We start from the raw sequence: 18,596 nt of genomic DNA, 5'->3' as shown, positions 1-18,596 counted from the left end.
GGGCACATCCTAATAGAAGCAGGAGGAGGGGGGATGGGATAGGGGGTTCCTGGGTGGGAGGGGGGAATGGGGTAAGGGGATAACATCTGAAAGGTAAATAAAATATCCAATAAAAATAAGAATAAAAAAAAAAGAGTGACTACAGACTGGAACACAGATTTGTAATGGAACATATCATGTGGTATGAGCTTTGTAGAATAAGTTACTTCTATTCTTGGAAGTCACAGATCAAAAGGCAGTCATAAATCAGTGCGTTTATCAAACACAGCATTGCTGGCATCAGCAGGCCCAGCAGCAGGTGGAGAATCTCTTCAGCAGGTTCAGGTGTTATTTTATAGCATTCCTAGCTCAGGGATGGTTTTCTTAGTTTTACAGTGCATTCTCCATGATTTATCAAATGCTCAAAATGATGTGAGATTGGTTGTGAATCACCACATGGACTGCACACAGACTCTTCCCTCTCCAGAGAATTTCCATTACTGAAGACTAGAGGGAAAGGAACAAATGATCCTTTTGTACACATTTAGCAGTCCGTTGTTTAGAAGAAATGACCTGTGAGAACCCAAGATGGTTTTTTTCTCCCTCAGAGAACTGAAGGAAATGGAATTTTGCAATCTAAAGTTCTTCTTGGGAAAAGTCTGTTTTAGTGTGGAAAAACTCTGCCAGGAATCATAATTTTGTAGCGAACTTACCTGAGATGGATTCTGTTTGTTCTTTGCAGGGCATGGCCAGTAGGTGGCTCTCTTCTTCCCTAAATTTTTATCATAAATTTAAGATTTGGTTTCCTTTTGCTTTTTCTTTTCTTTGTTTCTTGCTTTCTCTTTCCTCTTTCTTCTTTCTTCTTTCTTTCTTTCTTTCTTTCTTTCTTTCTTTCTTTCTTTCTTTCTTTCTTTCTTTCCTTCCTTCCTTCTTCTCTCTTTCTTTCTTTCTTTCTTTCTTTCCTTTGTTCTTTCTTTTTTGAAACAGTATTAGGTCATTAGAAGAACATTCTCTAAGCTCTAGATATCAGAGGAAATTCTTACACAGGTAAGATGCATTAAAACTTCTTAATTTATGGTTTCAACTGGTGGTTATGCGTTTTTAGAAAAAATTCTAAGACATAATAAAAAAAGAGTAGAACAGTGAGCAGAGCTGGTTAATAAGGAGAGAATGAGAAGCACACACTGCATTCATGTAAACTGCATCAGCAAGGATGACACAAGGGCTGTGAGACTGAAAGCTGAAGTCTGGGACAGCATGGGGGTACTAGGAGTCTTTCTGAGAGACTATTTGTGCACACATATGTACATAGTTATATACAGTGTATACTGCTATTATATATCACACATACAGTACATCATGTATAAAATGTGTGTGTGTGTGTGTGTGTGTGTGTGTGTGTGTAATTTTACTTTCAGTTTCAGTCTTGGATTCAGATGCCTATTTAATTTGTCACCATCTCTTCTTTCTTTAATATTGAATTCAGTGATTAATTTCAGTGTGCAATGTTTCTAATGGATGGCATGTTTAGGCAATTCTGACACACAGTAAGAGCTTTCAATGCCTCTACTGTCTATAGTTTTTATTTACTCCTTTAACTTTCCTGATAAAAGTGTTGGTGATAAAGCAAAAAGTGTTGGTTTGATGATAGAAGTCTCCACTTCTGTTCTATTTTTCTTCTCTACTTTCCTAGAAAGGAAACCTTGATGCTGGTTTGTGGCACTGAACCAAAAATAGGGCTAGGGCTTTCAGTGCCTCAACTGTCTGTACTTTCCCATTTACTCTTTCTTCTTTCCTGAGGTGTTGGTCTGATGGTCAAAGTCTTCAAACCCTGATACCAGTTTGTGGCACTGAACCAAAAATATGATGTCATTGCAAATGAAAGCCAAAAAAGGAACTGATGCATCATCCAAATGACAAAGTAGTAGTAACAATTTGGGGTATTAAGATAAAAAGATAACAAGATCTATGGTAATTAAATACAATGATGTTATGAAAAAAATGATTATATTTTCAAGTGATGTTCAGACTCAATGCAATCCAAATAAAATCTTTAATAATGTTTCTCCCAGAAGTGTCATTTTAAAAATACATGTGGAATCATGAAGATACCAAAGCATGAAAGCATTTTAGTATTGTACTGGTAGTGTCATAATACCTGATTTGAAATTACAGCTTATATCTAAGAGAAGGTTTCTGCATTGGCCAACTTTGACCACAGAAAGCTCTTTCAGTCCATGCCAATAAACACAATTGATCACTGAGCAGAAAATAAAAGGTTGATTTCATGGCATTAAGAATCATTGCAGGAGAGGAGGCAGAGTGATTGTAATAGCCAAAAACAGTGGATGACCACAACAAACCCATGTTCTTGAGCACAATAGTGTTGTTGCATAAATATACAGAGTCACTATGACTGAATAAACAACATCAACCTAGACAAAAATCCAAGCTTGGAAAACAAAGGTAATTCCACCTATAGCTGAGGAACTATGGCACCTGGTAGCTGCTGGGAGAGAATCAGTTATCCTCAGGGATAGGACCCTTGAGGGAAGCTACTCCTGCTCCAGGAGATGACGCTGTAGTATGCATAACTAGAAGGACTAAGAAGAAAAAACAAAAGGAATAACAAAGGGTGGTGGAGGAGGAGGAAGAAGAGGAAGAAGAGGAGGAAGAGGAGGAAGAGGAGGAGGAGGAGGAGGAGAATGAAGTGGAAATGGAGAAGGAAAAAAGCCCATAAAATTGAGAGGGAATAGTGTTGTTTCAAAAGATAGGCCTTTCACTTCCCTCATGGGATTTGTTTGAAGGGCTGGTTCTTGAGGCTATTATGAATAGAGTTGCTTCCTAGTTTTTTTCTTGGTATGTTTGTCTGTGCTATATAGTCAGGCTGATCATTTTTCTTCATCTATCTTTACCACTATCTCATTCATAATTAGAACCCCAAACAGTTAAACTTGTCGAAGTTGAGAGTAGATGGTAGATAGGTAACAGAGGTCAGGGAGGTCAGATGGAAGATTGCTCTAAGGAATAATGGGTCAAAGAGGACTAAGGAATGTGACAGGAGCAAGATTATATGACTTTCTACGGCACAGCATGCTGGCTATAAATCCAGGCAAAAACTATATACTACAGAAAAGTACAAAGAAACCTCTAAGTTTTGTGTAAATACTATACACTACGCATGTGCATTCAATCTTATTTTTCAACATTGTTCATTGTGTAATATTTATGACATACAGTACACTGTTAAAAACATTTAAAATTGAGTACATATCAAAGTAACAAATCAAAAGTGGTTTATAGAGACAAATGTATTTGAATACAAAACCATTTACATATGATGGTTTGATATATTAAGGAAAATAGACTGAAAATAACTTAAAATATATCAATGGTAATATAAAGGTAGATGGGTAGATAGATAAATTGATAGATATGAACAAATACATGCAGAGAAAAGTGCTTCTTATATATAAACACAATTTGTTCATTTTTTATGAACCATGTAGGCAGGATGATTGTATTCATGCCAAAATAAATGAGTTTTTAAAGGAGGGCTTATATTGTGAGGTGCAGTGTCCTAGCCTAGGAGAGTCCTCTCCACTTTGTCTCAGGACTCACTCCTTCTCCTCACTCAGTCTTGCCACCAACTTGGCTCAGGAAGACAAGGCTCTCCAGACTTCTGCTCTGACCGCCTCCCAGGCACAGAGACTGTGTTTCTTTCTTCTCAGGTACACAGTGATCCTGTGGAAGTATTTTTTCACAGCCAGCAGGGAGTCTTCCTGGGTCAAGGGAGGTTCCTGCACCCCCACCTGCTGCATCAGACAGCCTTGCAGGACATTGAGCTTCTGGTGGAGGCCAGTGCAGAAGGAGTCTAGGAGGGTTTCCTCCCAAGCAGCAGATGCCTCCTTTGAGGTGAAAATATTCAGGATCTGCTGAGTGAGATCTTCCAGGACAGGGATGGCTTGAGCCTTCTGGATCTGCTGGGCATCCACCTTCTCCAGGGGAAATCCAAAGTCCTTTCTGTCCTTCAGGCAGGAGACAGGGGAGAGAGTTTCCTCATTTGTGCCAGGAGTGTCAAGGCTCTCTTGTTCCTGAGGTTATGAGTCTGAGACAGGTCACATCCTAGAGAGCAGGTTGACCACTAGCTCATCACCACCAATACCATCAGGAAAGCACAAGGCTTGGCCATTGTGGGCCTTGCAGATGTTTCTGTTCCTCTGGGATGTGTGGTCCTGAACCTTCCCTCTAAGTTCTTTGAAGACTATCCTGTTTCCATTCATCTTAAGTAGTGAAAAGCATTAATTTCCATTTTCTGAATATCCTCCTTTCCTTTTCCAGTTCTTTTTCACTTTCTTTAATTCATTATTTTCTTGTATCTGGGCCTTTTTTCTTAACCATTTTGTTTTAATTATTTCTTTTACTTTCATCTCTCCTTTCAACAAACCTCTTTTACAAGTTTTTTCTTTTCTAAATAAAATTGCTATTACCCATTCCACCATAAATCCAATCCAATTGTCAAAATTTACATACCTAATGTTCAGACAAGTTTTATCTAAACATTGGATTTCAAAGTTATTGAATTTCATATTATAATAAACTTTTGTTGTTATTCCTATCAGTCACATAATTATTTAAATTATAATCTAAAGTATAATTAAAATTGTTTTTAAACTTAAAATATTGATTTAGTATTATACTTTAAATTTTTCAATGTTTAAAGGCTAAAAATAAGTTTCTTCAAATCTCCTTAATTAAACATTTTCAATTATATATCTATATAATTATATTATTATATATCTATATATTATATATCTATATATTAGTATAATCTATATAATTGAAAATGTTAATTTAATAATCATTGTATTTTAGCTATTTATCTAGCAACTGTCATGCCATTGTTAAGTTTCAATGTGTAAAAAGGCTTGCTATTCAAGCTTGATGAGCTGAATTGGATTCCTGCAACCCACGGTTACAGAAGGGATGCCTGTAAGGTGGCCTCTGGCCAACACTTTCACAATGAGGCAAGCTTGTGCCTGCACACACAAACTCAGTACATGCATGCACACACACAGACCCACATCCACATGCGCCATCATTCACATACATGCAAAAATCTTATGCATACACATTCTTAAAATCATATACACACAGACATACACAGATGTTCACTCACACACATGCACACACTGTCACACACTGGCACACATACTCACATACTACCACATATACAGACACATATTCTCACACACACAAGGCACACACTCAAAATGCACATATTTCCATGCATACACAGACAATACACACAACCTTATTATACATATATATCATGATTCACATATAAACTTAAACACCTAGACACATTTGCACATCCCGCACATGTACACACATAGATGAACATAGAAACACATATAATACATAAACACTACCCACACAAATGCACACACATATAGATATAATCACAGACAGACATACTGCTCATACACATGGAAACACATATGAAAATACATACACACACACAAAACTACACACTTACAGTTATCACACATACACTCACAATCACACACACTTACATATCATACACACACAGACACACCTGTACACAAAGGGACACAACACATAGCCAAACCAACATGAACACACACTCACATACAAACAGACCTATTCTCACACACCAACATGAACATAAACACACACACTCCTACACATATACAAGAATAATAAGAAATTTAAAAATCATACTACTAATATATTTACTTATTTTGTCTATTAACTTTAGACCATTAACTTCGTCGATTTCTGGATCCAGTACATAATGGGAAGAGCATGTGGCTCACAGAGTTACTCACGTCAAGTTGGCCAAGAAACAAATAGAGACAAAGTGTATCCTTAAGATGGAGCCCCATGACCTTCTTCTCGCAAACCTTCCCTACCGAATAGTCCACTCATCTGAATAAGCTTTTTCATTGATAAAGTTTATTCCTGGAGGATGTGATGAAGGTTCAAGTGCCCTGGGAACTCTGCTCCCCTGAGTACCAACCACCAACATGTAGAACCTCCAGTGATGTTTTGTATCCAAACCTCAACAAATAGATAAAGAATCTGAACTTTGGGGGGCTGGAGAGATGATTCAGCAGTTAAAAGCACTGAGTGCTCTTCCAGATATCCTGAGTTCAATACACACACACACACACACACACACGGTCATTTAATTCAATTCACTCAATATGTGTGTATTTCTCTTCAATGAGCATTTTGGCCATATCTTTCTTGAGTAAGTTAGGTGAAAAGTGATGTTGCCTACTTCAGAGGATTGTGTAACTGGGCAGCGACTGGGCAGAGCGTTCATAACACAGAGTCTCTTCAGAACAGAGAACCAGATGGTGCTTTTCCAATTTAGTCCCATAAATGATCCATTATAGGCAAGGGGGTTTCTCCTAATTTCTCTCTATATATCTAAGGAACAAATTCCTGCAGACCTTGTGGCTCTGCTTCACTGGTACCTCAAAGTTGAATCAATGAAGACACCCTCTTTCCGCCCATCACTTTGTAGTGGGCTCTTGGTGTTCTTCAGCTTAATACAGTTACCTGAACCCTCAGATCTGGTTCTTCCTTGGAGTGTGGGTATGTGGAGAGTCTGATACAGATCCCAAGATGGTATTACTCTTACAATGGGACTTTTTCAGTAGCTATCAAATTTACTAGCACTCTGCTATACAGCGAATCTCATCCTCATCTCCCCAGCTTGTACCTATCTCCACAAGAGAGCAATTGCAAGGATGACTGCAGAACTCCTGTCCTCTTAAGTTTTATAAATCCTACAAGACCATTGCTTTCTTCTGCAGTGTTCATGTGAAAGACTTGTGTGTTCAGTTAGATGCACAGAACTTGAGAGTGGAATAGGTACCAGAGTGAAGGAAGCAGGAGGCTGGTGAGTCTGGGGAAGAGTTTGTTAAAGAGGACTAAGATACAATTTGACAGAAGCAAGATATCCTGCCTTCCTTCTGCACAGCATGCTAGTTGTATATACAGTAGAACATTGTACTGTAGAAATGTAAAATATAGATTTGGCCATCAAAGAAGGACAAATATAAGATGAGTAGATAGATCTACTGATTTAAACCTAGGCAATGTCACAAGATTTGCACCCTGGCCATGCATATAATTGTTATATGGCAGAATATCAGTTTAAACATTGAAAATATTTGAAAAGATGGAAAGAAGGAAAAACTCAAAACAGTTTCATTTAGAAATAGTTTATAGAACATAGAAAATTAGCTAGTTACATATGTATTCGCTACATTAAGGTAAATACAAAAATATAAAGTTATACAAAATAAGTGACGTACATAATCAGTACACTGAATAAATGAATAAATGAATAAATGAATAAATAAATAAATAAATAAATAAATAAATCTGAATGGATAGCTGGAGAATAAACCCCTTTACTGAATAAAACAGTATTGCTCATTACTGCTAAAATACCTAGGCAGGATGTTTGAATATGTTCCAAATGAGTGAGATTTTTGAGACAACAGAATCTGAGCAGAGAAGTGCAGTGTCCTAGTCCAGGAGAGTCCTCTCCACTTTGTCTCAGGACTCACTCCTTCTCCTCACTCAGTCTTGTCAGCAACATGGCTGAGGAAGACAGGGCTCTCCAGACTTCTGCTCTGACCACCTCCCAGGCACAGGGGCTGTGTTTCTTCTCTCTCAGGTACACAGTGATCCTGTGGAAGTATTTCCTCACAGCCAGCTGGGAGTCTTCCTGGGACGCGGGAGACTCCTGCACCCTCACCTGCTGCATCAGACAGGCTTGCAGGGCATTGAGCTGCTGATGTAAGTCATTGCAGAAGGAGTCTAGGAGGGTGTCCTCCCAAGCAGCAGATGAATCCTTTGATGTGAAGATGTTCAGGATCTGCTGGGTCAGCTCACTCAGGACAGGGATGGTTTGAGCCTTCTGGATCTGCTGGGCATCCACCTTCTCCAGGGGGAATCCAAAGTCCTTTCTGTCCTTCAGGCAGGAGAGAGGGGAAAGTCTCCTCATTTGTGCCAGGAGTGTCAAGGCCCTCTTGTTCCTGAGGTTATGAGTCTGAGGCAGGTCACATCCTAGAGAACAGGTTGACCAGTGGCTCACCACTGTCAGGATCATAAGGGAAGCACAGAGCCTAGACATTCTGGATCTTGCAGATGCTGCTGTTCTTCTGGGCTGTGTAGTCCTGAACCTTCCCTCTAGTTCTCTGAAAACCATCATGGGTGGATGAGACTTAAATAAGAAAAAGCTCTAGTTTCTATTTTCTGAATGTGTTGTTATTACTTCCCTATGCCCTTCTCACTTTCTCTAAGTCATTCTTTGGTTGAGCCTGGCTTTTTCTTTTTGGGGTTTTGGGTTTTTTCTTTTGGGGGGGGCTTTTTGGTCTTCAGAACTGCTTCCATTTTCATTCTTCCTCTCACCCAATCTATTTCCAAAAAACATGCCGTTGTCTTTTATAACACACTATATAGTAGATGTGCAAAGTTACATGTGAAGAATGAGAACATTTTCTAATGATTATGTTTAGAAGCTTTTGAATTTAAATGTGCAATTGAATTTTCATGGATGATATTTATTTCTAAATATAATTATTCAAAGTATAATGTTCATTATGTTACAAATTATTTTTTCTAAACATATATTCATAATATTTGAGGCAATGCTACATGTCAAACACTTACTTAGATTGATTAAATGTTACAAAATGAGTCATTTACAATCTCATTGGCTTAATTTAGTTTAATATTTATTTAAATGATAGTTAAATTTTGCTTTTTATTGTCTATTAGGTATATTCTTAATGATTGTTCTGATATCACTATGACATAATGTGTAAAGGGCTTGCTGTTCAATCTTGACAAGTTGATATTAATCTCTAGAACTCATAGTGCGAGAGGAAAACTGATTCCTAAAAGCTGTCCACTGCCTCCACATGCTTGCTGTGGTAGCCTCATGCCTGCACATTCACACATACATACACACACACATACATGCCCACACACTTATAAACACACCGCTCTCACACAGAGATGTACACCAGCTTTCCTAAAATTCATCATATTTGGTTTTGTTCTGAGGACAACATTTCAGCCCTATTCTTTACACAGTTGCTTCCTTCTGTCCTTAAGACTGAAAGGGGTACTGTTTTGGCCTGTGGGTTTCTTTAGCTATTTAGTGCTCCAGAAGAGTAACCAACAGAATGCAGATCAGATGGGGCTTTTCTCTGTTATTGATACTGTGACTCATACAGTTAACAGAACTCTAATAGTACTCTCTCATGAACCAGTTTTGAAGGGCACACAGTTCCTTTAAAGTCAGGATAAATGGAGGCATCCCCCTTCCTGAGCATCATTTGGGCACCGATGTCTACAGTGTTCTTCAATTGGTAACAATTACAACTAAACTGAATGCCAGTTCTTTCTTGGTGTGTATGAGTGTAGAGACTCTGATCTCTAGTTGACATTATTTGTCCAGGAACCCCTACACTTATTCAGTGGCTACTGATTCCACTCATCTCTGCTGCACAGAGAGACAATATCCTCAGCCTTGCTCTTGTACCTTACTCCCTGAGTGCGCTCACCACATCTTAATGACTTGAGCAATCACACACAATAAGGTGTTTGCTTGGTTTCTGCATCATAAATGCTAGACAACCACTGCTCTAAAAAGGTTTGTATTTTCAGCAGTGACCCACATTGACAGGGAACACAGTGTCAAGAATCCTGAGATGTTAATACAAGAAGACTCTGTGGTCTCTATTGATGTGGCACCTTACCTGTTTCTCCTAAGGTCACTTTTATAGACAAGTATTAGTTGTTTTACCAAACATTATTTTTGTTATCAACGTTTAATCACTGTGTGCTTGCTGTGCATGAAGTTTTTAGGTGAAAATCCACAATAGAAGACATGCTGATAGCAGTATCTTTGATTGACCATCAGTCAATCAATTTTACTTTAGTAATGTTTGCTGCACCCATTCTGTATTTGTCAAATTCAGAAGTGAGCAGTAGAGAGCTTTGGCTCTTCTATCAGAGAGAATAGTTTCAGTGCTGCCAATGTGTATAGCTTTTTCACTTAATTTTTCTATTGGAATGATGGCATCATGGTGGATATCTGAACATCAACTCTTTCTGTGCATTTACTTCACAAAAAGAAAAAAGCAAAAATGAAGCAAAATATCAGAAAAATATGTCATTTCATTCAATTTTTCAGAGCATCTAATATTTTATTTCTTTTTCTTGGGTTTCTAAAGAAGAGATGCTGATGTTGCTTTGTGTTAATAAAGTGAAATTGTTACATCACCCAAAATGAAAGCAAAGGAATAAAAGTGATGTCATCCAAATGGGGAAGCAATGACAACAATATTGGTAATGCACAAATTAAAGTTCAATGGTCATTACATAAAACAATATTACATAAACATGAGTACATTGTTTGAAATGTATCTACAGACTTAATGCAATTATCAGTCAAAACTACAATAATGTTCTTCCCAACAACATCAATCTTAACACAGCTGTGGAAACAGGAATACACTACAAAGCAAGACTAGAGAGAACATGAGTAATGGCAGTGTTGTTACATTGTCTGCTTTTATACATGACAGCTGTACATCTCACAGTGGATAAGTCCATCTCTAAGTCCTTATCAGAGAAGTATGTTCTTGCAACGAATGGCTAAACACAGACACTTACAACTGGTCACTATGCAGAGAATAAGTGATTGACAAATGATCAATCTGGTTTTCCTGGCTCCCCTAAAGTCAGTGGTCATTACACAAGAGGTGACAGAAAAATGAGGATACCCAAAGATAGTGAACGTCAATAGTTAAATGGTGATTTTGAACACAACAGGATAGGTTCATGTAATTTATGCTGGCAGATAGAAAATACCAGTATTCATTTTAGCGGTATTTCACTTTCCCAGTTAGATTTATTCAAAGGGATGTTTTTTTGAGGATATTATAAGTTGAATTTGTTCTGACTAATTTTAAGGGCAACTTGACACCAGCTAGGGTCATGTATGAAGAGGGAATCTTATTAGGCAAGATTACAGAATTACCTTGTACACAAGTCTCTAAAGAATTTTAATAATTGATGACTGATATGGGAGGGCCCAGCCCTCTGTGTGAGATGCCACCCTTGGGCAGGTGGTTGGAAAACCATTAGAAAGCAGTCTGAGCAGGCCATGGGCCATCACACTGGGAGGCAGCACCCCCCTAGACTTTATTTCAGCATCTGCCTACAGGGCACTGCCCTGTTTGAGATACTACCCCAACTCTGCTCAGTAATGGACTATGCTGTGGATTTTAAGCTGAAATAAACTCTTCTCACCCCAAGTTGCTTTAAGCCATGCTATTTTATTAAAGCAATAGAAACATCATCAAGATAGGACTGATACCCCAAGTTTTCAGTTTTTCTCTGGCATATAAGAATGCTCTACATTTGTCAGCTGTTGTATTTTATTTTGCTGTTTATGGCCTCACTCACACTTGGAATCCAAGTCAGTTAATCTTACTGAAGTTAGTAATTCTGAGAGAAATCAGAAGTCAAAGAAGACAGGTGTAGTTGATCAAGATGACTAAGTCACAATATGAAGCAAGATGTCCTGGCTTCCTATTGTACATACAATGATACACACATGCAGATAGATACACACAAAACATCACATATTTTCAATTCTCACACATACACTCACACACAAACACAACTTGTAAAAAAAAAGCACACAACATACTGTAACACAATCTCTCTCCTCCCTCCACACACTAACAAAGACAACCACACAAACAGTATATGCACACACACACACACACACACACACACATACACACACACATATACATTCACTCCCTCACATACAGAGATACAAATCTCAACACTAAAGTTTTTACGTATTTTGTCTCACAACTTTAGACCATTAACTCTATGGATTCATGGATTCATTTCATAGTTGAGTAAACATGTGACTCACAAAGTACTCAATTCATGATGGACAAGAAGCAGACAGAGACAAAGTAAGTCCCTCAGGTAAATTCCCAGAACCTTCTTCCTGCAAAGCCTCATTACCTAATAGTTTGCTCATCTGAAATAATCAGTTTTCATTGATTAAGTTTGTTTCTTGAGGATGTGATGAAGGTTCAAGTTTTCTGTGAACTCTGCTCCCCTGAGTACCAACCTCCAACACCCATAACCTCCAGTGACATTTTATATGCAAACAAGAACATATAAAGAACCAGCTTGTTTTTGTTTGTTTGTTTGTTTGTTTGTTTGTTTTATAATAGAGACTCACTACATATCTCTGGCCTGGAACTTGTTATGTACATTGGGCTGGCCTTAAATTCACAGACTCTGCCTGCCTCTGCCTCTGAGTGCTACAATTAAAGGTGTGAACCACCAAAAAAAAAAAAAAAAAAAAAACCTAAATTTTGTTTTTTCAGATGCTTAGGATCTGAAATCCCAATGCCTATGCGAACTACTAAAATCATATAAACTTTTATTCATTTTGATCAGACTACAATGCTTATAATTACAAATGGGATATTGTAGTGTGTGAGTCAGTACCATCACAATGTTTACCTCAAGTCACAATATAAGTAGTTCTAACTTCTCAATATCTCCTCACAACAGCTAGGGATCTATATATTCACTTCGGTGTGTTTTCAGACTTCAAAGGCTTTTTACTCCTTTCGCGAATTACAAATCAATTTATTTTAACTAATGGTAACAAATAATTTTATATTATTTTAAATTATATTAAAAAGTCCTTCTGCATAGGAGAACTTAGAGTTACTATTGTTCTTGCCTCCAAACTGTATCAAATTGAAATATTTGCTTTTCTCCTGTTGACAATTTTAGTTCTTTCTACTTCCAGAGTATGAACTGTTGTGAGACAATTTGGAAAAATGCTCCTTCATCTGTCTATGTCCACTAATCCTGGTGATTGTTTCCTTGGCTTTGCAGACTGTCCTTCATGCCCTTGTATTCACTTGGTCCCCATGAGCTTCTGATGCATCTGCCTTGGAATTACTATCTAGGAAGCCTTCCTTTCAGTCATTTCTATGGAGCAGCATAGGTGACAAACATGTACATTTCAAATGTTTAGGAAGGTGAAAAAATGTAAAAATCTTAAGCATCTTCCTAGGGCTGGTGTACAGATATTTTACACCATGATATTTTTATGATATTTTTAGCTTGTGTCTATCTGAAAATCCATTACTCCTCCATTACTAGAATATTGATTTGTACATGTGCACACAATTGCACACAAACACACACACTACCATCACCAACATCAAAATATCATGAATTAACAATTATTGGTCATTAATATCTCTCAAAATCAGTTCCATAATAAAAGGACACAGGCTAACACAAACAATCCAAAACAGTACCCACTTTCACCTGAATGCAAGAAACACTCCTCAATATCAAAGATAGACATTACCTCATAGTGAAGGGCTAAAAAAAGGTTTTTCAAGCAAATACTCACAAGTAACGAGGCAAAACACACCCAAATGTACAGGACACAATGAAAGTGGTGCTAATAGGAAAGTTCATAGCACAAAGTGCTTTCATAAAGAAATTAGGGAGATCTCATACTAGGAACCTAGCAGCTACACACCTGCCAGAGGGCTAATTTCCAAATTATATAAGGAGCACAAGAAACTAGACATCAACTCGTACTGGAAGCCATATCCTCTTGTTTCTAGTTTCACAAATCCTAGACTACTGCTGTCATCTCTAGTTGTACATGTGGCATGATTTTGTTTTCAGATGTGATCCACGTGGTTGGATGTCAAAGTGTCAAGAATTCCTAGATGTAAATAGCAAAACACTGGGTCGTGTAAATTGATGGGGACATTTTAATTTGTCTTAATATCATTTTAGCTGATGAATATTTGATGTTTAACCAAATACTATTTTATGATCAACATTTAATCAATCAGTTCTTGATATGCTGAAATTATCAGGTGAGCATACAGGACACTCTTACAGCAGTTCTGTTGCTTGGCTATTATTTATCTGGAAATGAATGGTAGTCAATACTGTTGCTTGGCTATTATTTATCTGGAAACCTTTCCTGAAAGATGACTATCCACTTGTATTTTAGTAATGCTCCCCATGCTTTCTTCTTTGTTTAACTGCAAACTTGAATGGTAGTCAGGTCCAACCTACTCTGTCAGAAAGAAGACCATTCCATTCTTCAACTGTGTGTGAGTTTTCATTTAACTTCTCTACTGAAGGGGGAGTACAATGGTAGATGCCTGCACATTCATCCTTTCTTTACATTGACTTCATGGTGAAGAAAGATAAGGGGAGTGAAACCATCAAACACAAGAAGGTAACATCCTTCCTGGATAAATGTTCTTTGCTTCCCACATTTTGTTTCTCTTTTCTACTTTCCTGAAAGCAAACCCTAATGTTGGTTTGTGGCAGTTAGCTAAAAACTGTGACTGTATTTGAAACCAAAAAAAAGGAACCTGTCATCGCAATGGAGAAACAGAAGCAATAATGACAATAATGCTTCATTTAGAAGCCCAATAGTCATTAGAAAATAATTAATATTCTATGAAAGTGATGATGTATTTCAAAGTCAACTACAGAGTTAATGTGATGACAATCAACAATTTCAGTAATATGACTCCAACAACATCAATATTAATACATATACAGAACAGATAGATGTAAATAGGAAAAAAAAACACTATGGAAAGAAACGAGCCATGGTGGAGGTTTCCTAACACCTGATTTCAAATCACAGCTGTGCTTGTGGTGGATTATTGCATCTCTCATCCCTCATCAGAAAAGCTTACTTTTGTATTAGGTGGTTATTTAAGAGACACAAAAATGGTCACCGTGTAGAAATGAACATTAGAGGAGTTATCTGCCCTAAATAGGACATCTCTATTGCACAAACTCCTCCCAAGGCTCAGGATTCAGAAGATGTAGTGAAGAGATTATAAGAGTCAGAAAAGAGGATGACAACAGCAAAACTTAGTTCACAGTACAACAGGACACTTGCACATATGAATTGATCATGGCTATGACCGCAGAATGGAAGGCCTAACTACTTCAAGACAGACACAATCCCTTCTTCAAGCTGAGAGGAAGCCAAGTATTTCTCCCTCAAGATGAGTACTTACTGGCAATTGGGTCTCATGTCAGAGGAAGTGACTCAGCCTCAGGCATTGGGTCATTAAAAGGCTACCCATGCTCTGTTAAATGGCCCTGTACTCATGTACATACAGACGTTGATACATGGACATTGAACACGCTTATGGATGACAAGTACTCATTTCCTTTCTCTGTTCTTAACTCTTTTATTTCATTTATTTCCTGTGAACTTATTGATCTTTTATATTGGTGAAAAGCAGTGTGTGGGACGATCTGTGTGAAACACTATGCATATGTAAATATTACATTGTTCATTGCTGTATTTTGCTCATGGGTTCACACATTTGGCCTAAGTATTATAATTGTGTGCAAATTCTCTTTCTGTATCAGACACATTGCACACATTCTACAGATGCACAGGTCAGGAGACTGGTCACTATTTTCCTATCATAACCTTCTCTGTGGAGCATCGATACAGCACTATCCACAGGAAATGCAAGAGTCATGAAGCTAGCACAGCTGTTTGACACAGCTCCAGCGAGCTGAGCCTGATGCTGCAGTTGCTGCCACTGTATCTCTTACATTGGAATTTTTTTTTCTGTGTGCTGCATTCTTGAGGATTTCTTGCATTATGATTCATTTTATGTCTTTTCCTAAGAAAATTGTGTTGAGCCTTTTTTAGTATCCTATAATTAATTTTATCTGGCCCTATTTGGAAATCTTCTTCGTGCCCTGTAGATCATTAAACAAAGATAAACATATAACTAAATGAGGTCATCACTCCAGGAATCTTCTTGGGGTATCTGCCCCTGAGCAAACTCAAATTGCACAACTGGTGCAGGATGAGCAGAGACAATTGACAAACTTTGACTGACCAGGAAAATAGGTTATACTGTAGGCAATATAGTCAAGGCCTTTACAATACTCTTAGAGCTCTCTAAAATGTAGTTTAAAGATAGGTAGTCATACACAGTAAATGCCAGGGTTAATAGAACCCAGTAAATAAAAATGAATGAATAAAATAGCCTTTTCCTACTTATAGTGTAGATGATGAAACAGATAATAAATGGAGTTAAGTATTTATCTTTCTAGTCATAAAAAGATCAATTCGGATATTTAATGTTTGTCTGAAATGCTTCGGAACTGCACACACTGCCAGTCTAAAAGCATATTGTTATATAATAAATGAATTTGTTTTAGAGGAGATATTTTTCAGATTCTTCAGATTGAAGTTATAGGGCTAATAGTAAAAATAAAATCTGTTCTGCTTGTATTTTCTAATAGGGACTGAACTTTTAACCCTGAACATGTAATGAAAAATCAAACTCATAATCTGTTCTTCTTAGATAATCATAAGTCTATTTTTGTTCTGTGAAACATGTATAAATAAAACAGCAGTCTGGCTTCTAGTCAGTCAGAGCTTCAGAAATGATCTGGTTGCCAGTCAGTCAGAGCTAAGAAGTTCTCTGGACCATTTGGGCCTGACTCCTTCCCTCCACTTATGGATTCCTTATCTCCTCTAAGTACTGCACTGTCAGCAATGCTCAGGAGAAGGTCCCCTACAGAGCATCCAATTGCTTTAGTATTAAAGCCCAGGACAAGAGGATCAACACAAATAAAAGGTCAATACAACTGAATGAGGATCAATACAACTGAATGAGGATCAATACAACTGAATGAGGATCAACCCAAATGAATGAGGGTGTCTATTTCACCAATCCCATGAGAGCTAGCCGAGGACCTTGAGCCTCTGCTGCTGGCTGTTTCTCACTGTCTCTACCACAACATGTGATGTTAACTATCAAGCATTATCAAGTGTGAATTACCCAGGTCTGAAAGTCAAGGTAGATGTTTACAGTACATCCTGAAGTTAACATGATGTCTGTCTCACTGAAAGAGAAGAGACATGGATTTTAAAGTCAGTGCTATGTACCTGAGACTGGCTTAAGTTCTGAATATTTTGGTGTGGTAATTTCACCTTATTTCCACAAACCGGTTTTCTTGTGAAACCATTATACTATGGGGAAAACTTCACATTAAGCAGAAAAATAATAAAAAGAAGGCAATACATGAAATTTGGAGGGAATACTGGAGTCCCAAAAGATACATTGTATACATATATCAAATCCTTGTTTAGGTTTGTCCCAAATGATATTTCTTGAGGCTGCTATGACTGGGTTTGACTCCAGATTTCTTCTCAGGATATATGTCATTTGTCACTGTGTAGGCAGGATAGTTAATACAGTGTGCTGTATTGTCATACGGTGTATATGACTTCACTGATATTTGTTCTTCTAAACATTTAAACACTCCTATGAGTTGAGAGTAGACAGAGTCAGGGATGCAGAGGCTGCTAAAATCTGGGGAATCCTTTTCAAAGTGCACAATGAAGGGATTCTAGCCAGTCCAAGCATCGCAAACAGGCAGACTTTGTCCTTCTTCTCCAATCCCTTTGCTTTGCTATAAGGCATTGGATAAGAGTTGTAAAGCTAGCCATCAAGGGTTATTCCCTTATTTGTCCACTCCATTTACCTAAGCATGACTACCATGGTCCAGCTATCAAAGCACTGAAAACCAGCAAACAAAAGCCTCCTTGTGGCTGCCCCCAATTAAGCTGTACAATATTAAACACCTCATCCTAACGGGTTTTTCCCCTTTTTCTTTTATAATCTGCCTTTTGCTAATGGGCCATGTTTGTCTCCTCTCTATCAAGGCAGGTTTTTTGTGCCATTATCCCTAGGATAAGTATCTCTTCCTCTTTTCCTTAGTCCTTGTCTCTTATTCTTTGTCATTTGTCTTTCCAGGTCAAATAAATCACCTTTATGCTGAGAATTTGGTTGGGGATTGTCTTGTACAAGTACCAGTTCCTTTACACAGTTTGGCAGTAGCAAGATATTATGCCTGATCCCTGCATAGCATGCTGTCTGTGCATTCAGAAGAATATGATACACAGGAGAAAAGGAAAGACTGAGGAATTAACCATGATTGGATGAGAAGCACAAGACAAGTAAATCTAATTGTCTGAACATGATGCAATGTCATATGCATCTACAATATTTGGCAGCTTGATTGTGTATATAATTTTTTTACTGAAAAAAATACCAGTGTAAACAATAAAATGTTTTAAATAACTAAAGAATGAACCAACAAAACAAGGTACATTCAGTAATAATTTATAGAAAAACATATCCATACCAAATTATGCTGCAATATATGTTACATCACATAAATAGTTAAATAAATGAATAAACATATAAATAATAAATAAATAAATACATGAAATAAATACAGGTATACATACATACATACATACATACATACATACATACATACATACATACATAGAACTGAATGGAAAAAGAACAAATGCCTTTACAGAAATATTTAGGCAAATTGTTTGAATTCCTGCCAAAATAAATGACAGTTTTGAGATGGCAGATTCTGAGCAGTGAGCTGTGGTGTCC

General features: G+C 37.5%; 1 protein-coding gene and 1 pseudogene across 1 annotated transcript; both read right to left on the bottom strand.

Annotated features, from left to right (window-relative positions):
- Positions 1-3,596: 3,596 nt before the first annotated feature.
- LOC114625973 lies at positions 3,597-4,171 on the bottom strand (annotated as a pseudogene).
- Positions 4,172-7,453: 3,282 nt separating this feature from the next.
- LOC114625971 (interferon alpha-1) lies at positions 7,454-8,218 on the bottom strand. The gene has a single exon (XM_028773345.1). It carries the CDS (start codon positions 8,156-8,158, stop codon positions 7,586-7,588), a length of 573 nt encoding a protein of 190 aa, XP_028629178.1. The 5' UTR covers positions 8,159-8,218; the 3' UTR covers positions 7,454-7,585.
- Positions 8,219-18,596: the final 10,378 nt, after the last annotated feature.

This window comes from Grammomys surdaster, unplaced genomic scaffold (assembly GCF_004785775.1).
Source record: "Grammomys surdaster isolate TR1022 unplaced genomic scaffold, NIH_TR_1.0 225, whole genome shotgun sequence".
In the NCBI taxonomy this organism is placed as follows: domain Eukaryota; kingdom Metazoa; phylum Chordata; class Mammalia; order Rodentia; family Muridae; genus Grammomys; species Grammomys surdaster.
The sequence above is the reverse complement of the archived record's forward strand: the minus strand, read 5'-3'. Positions and strand labels throughout refer to the sequence as shown.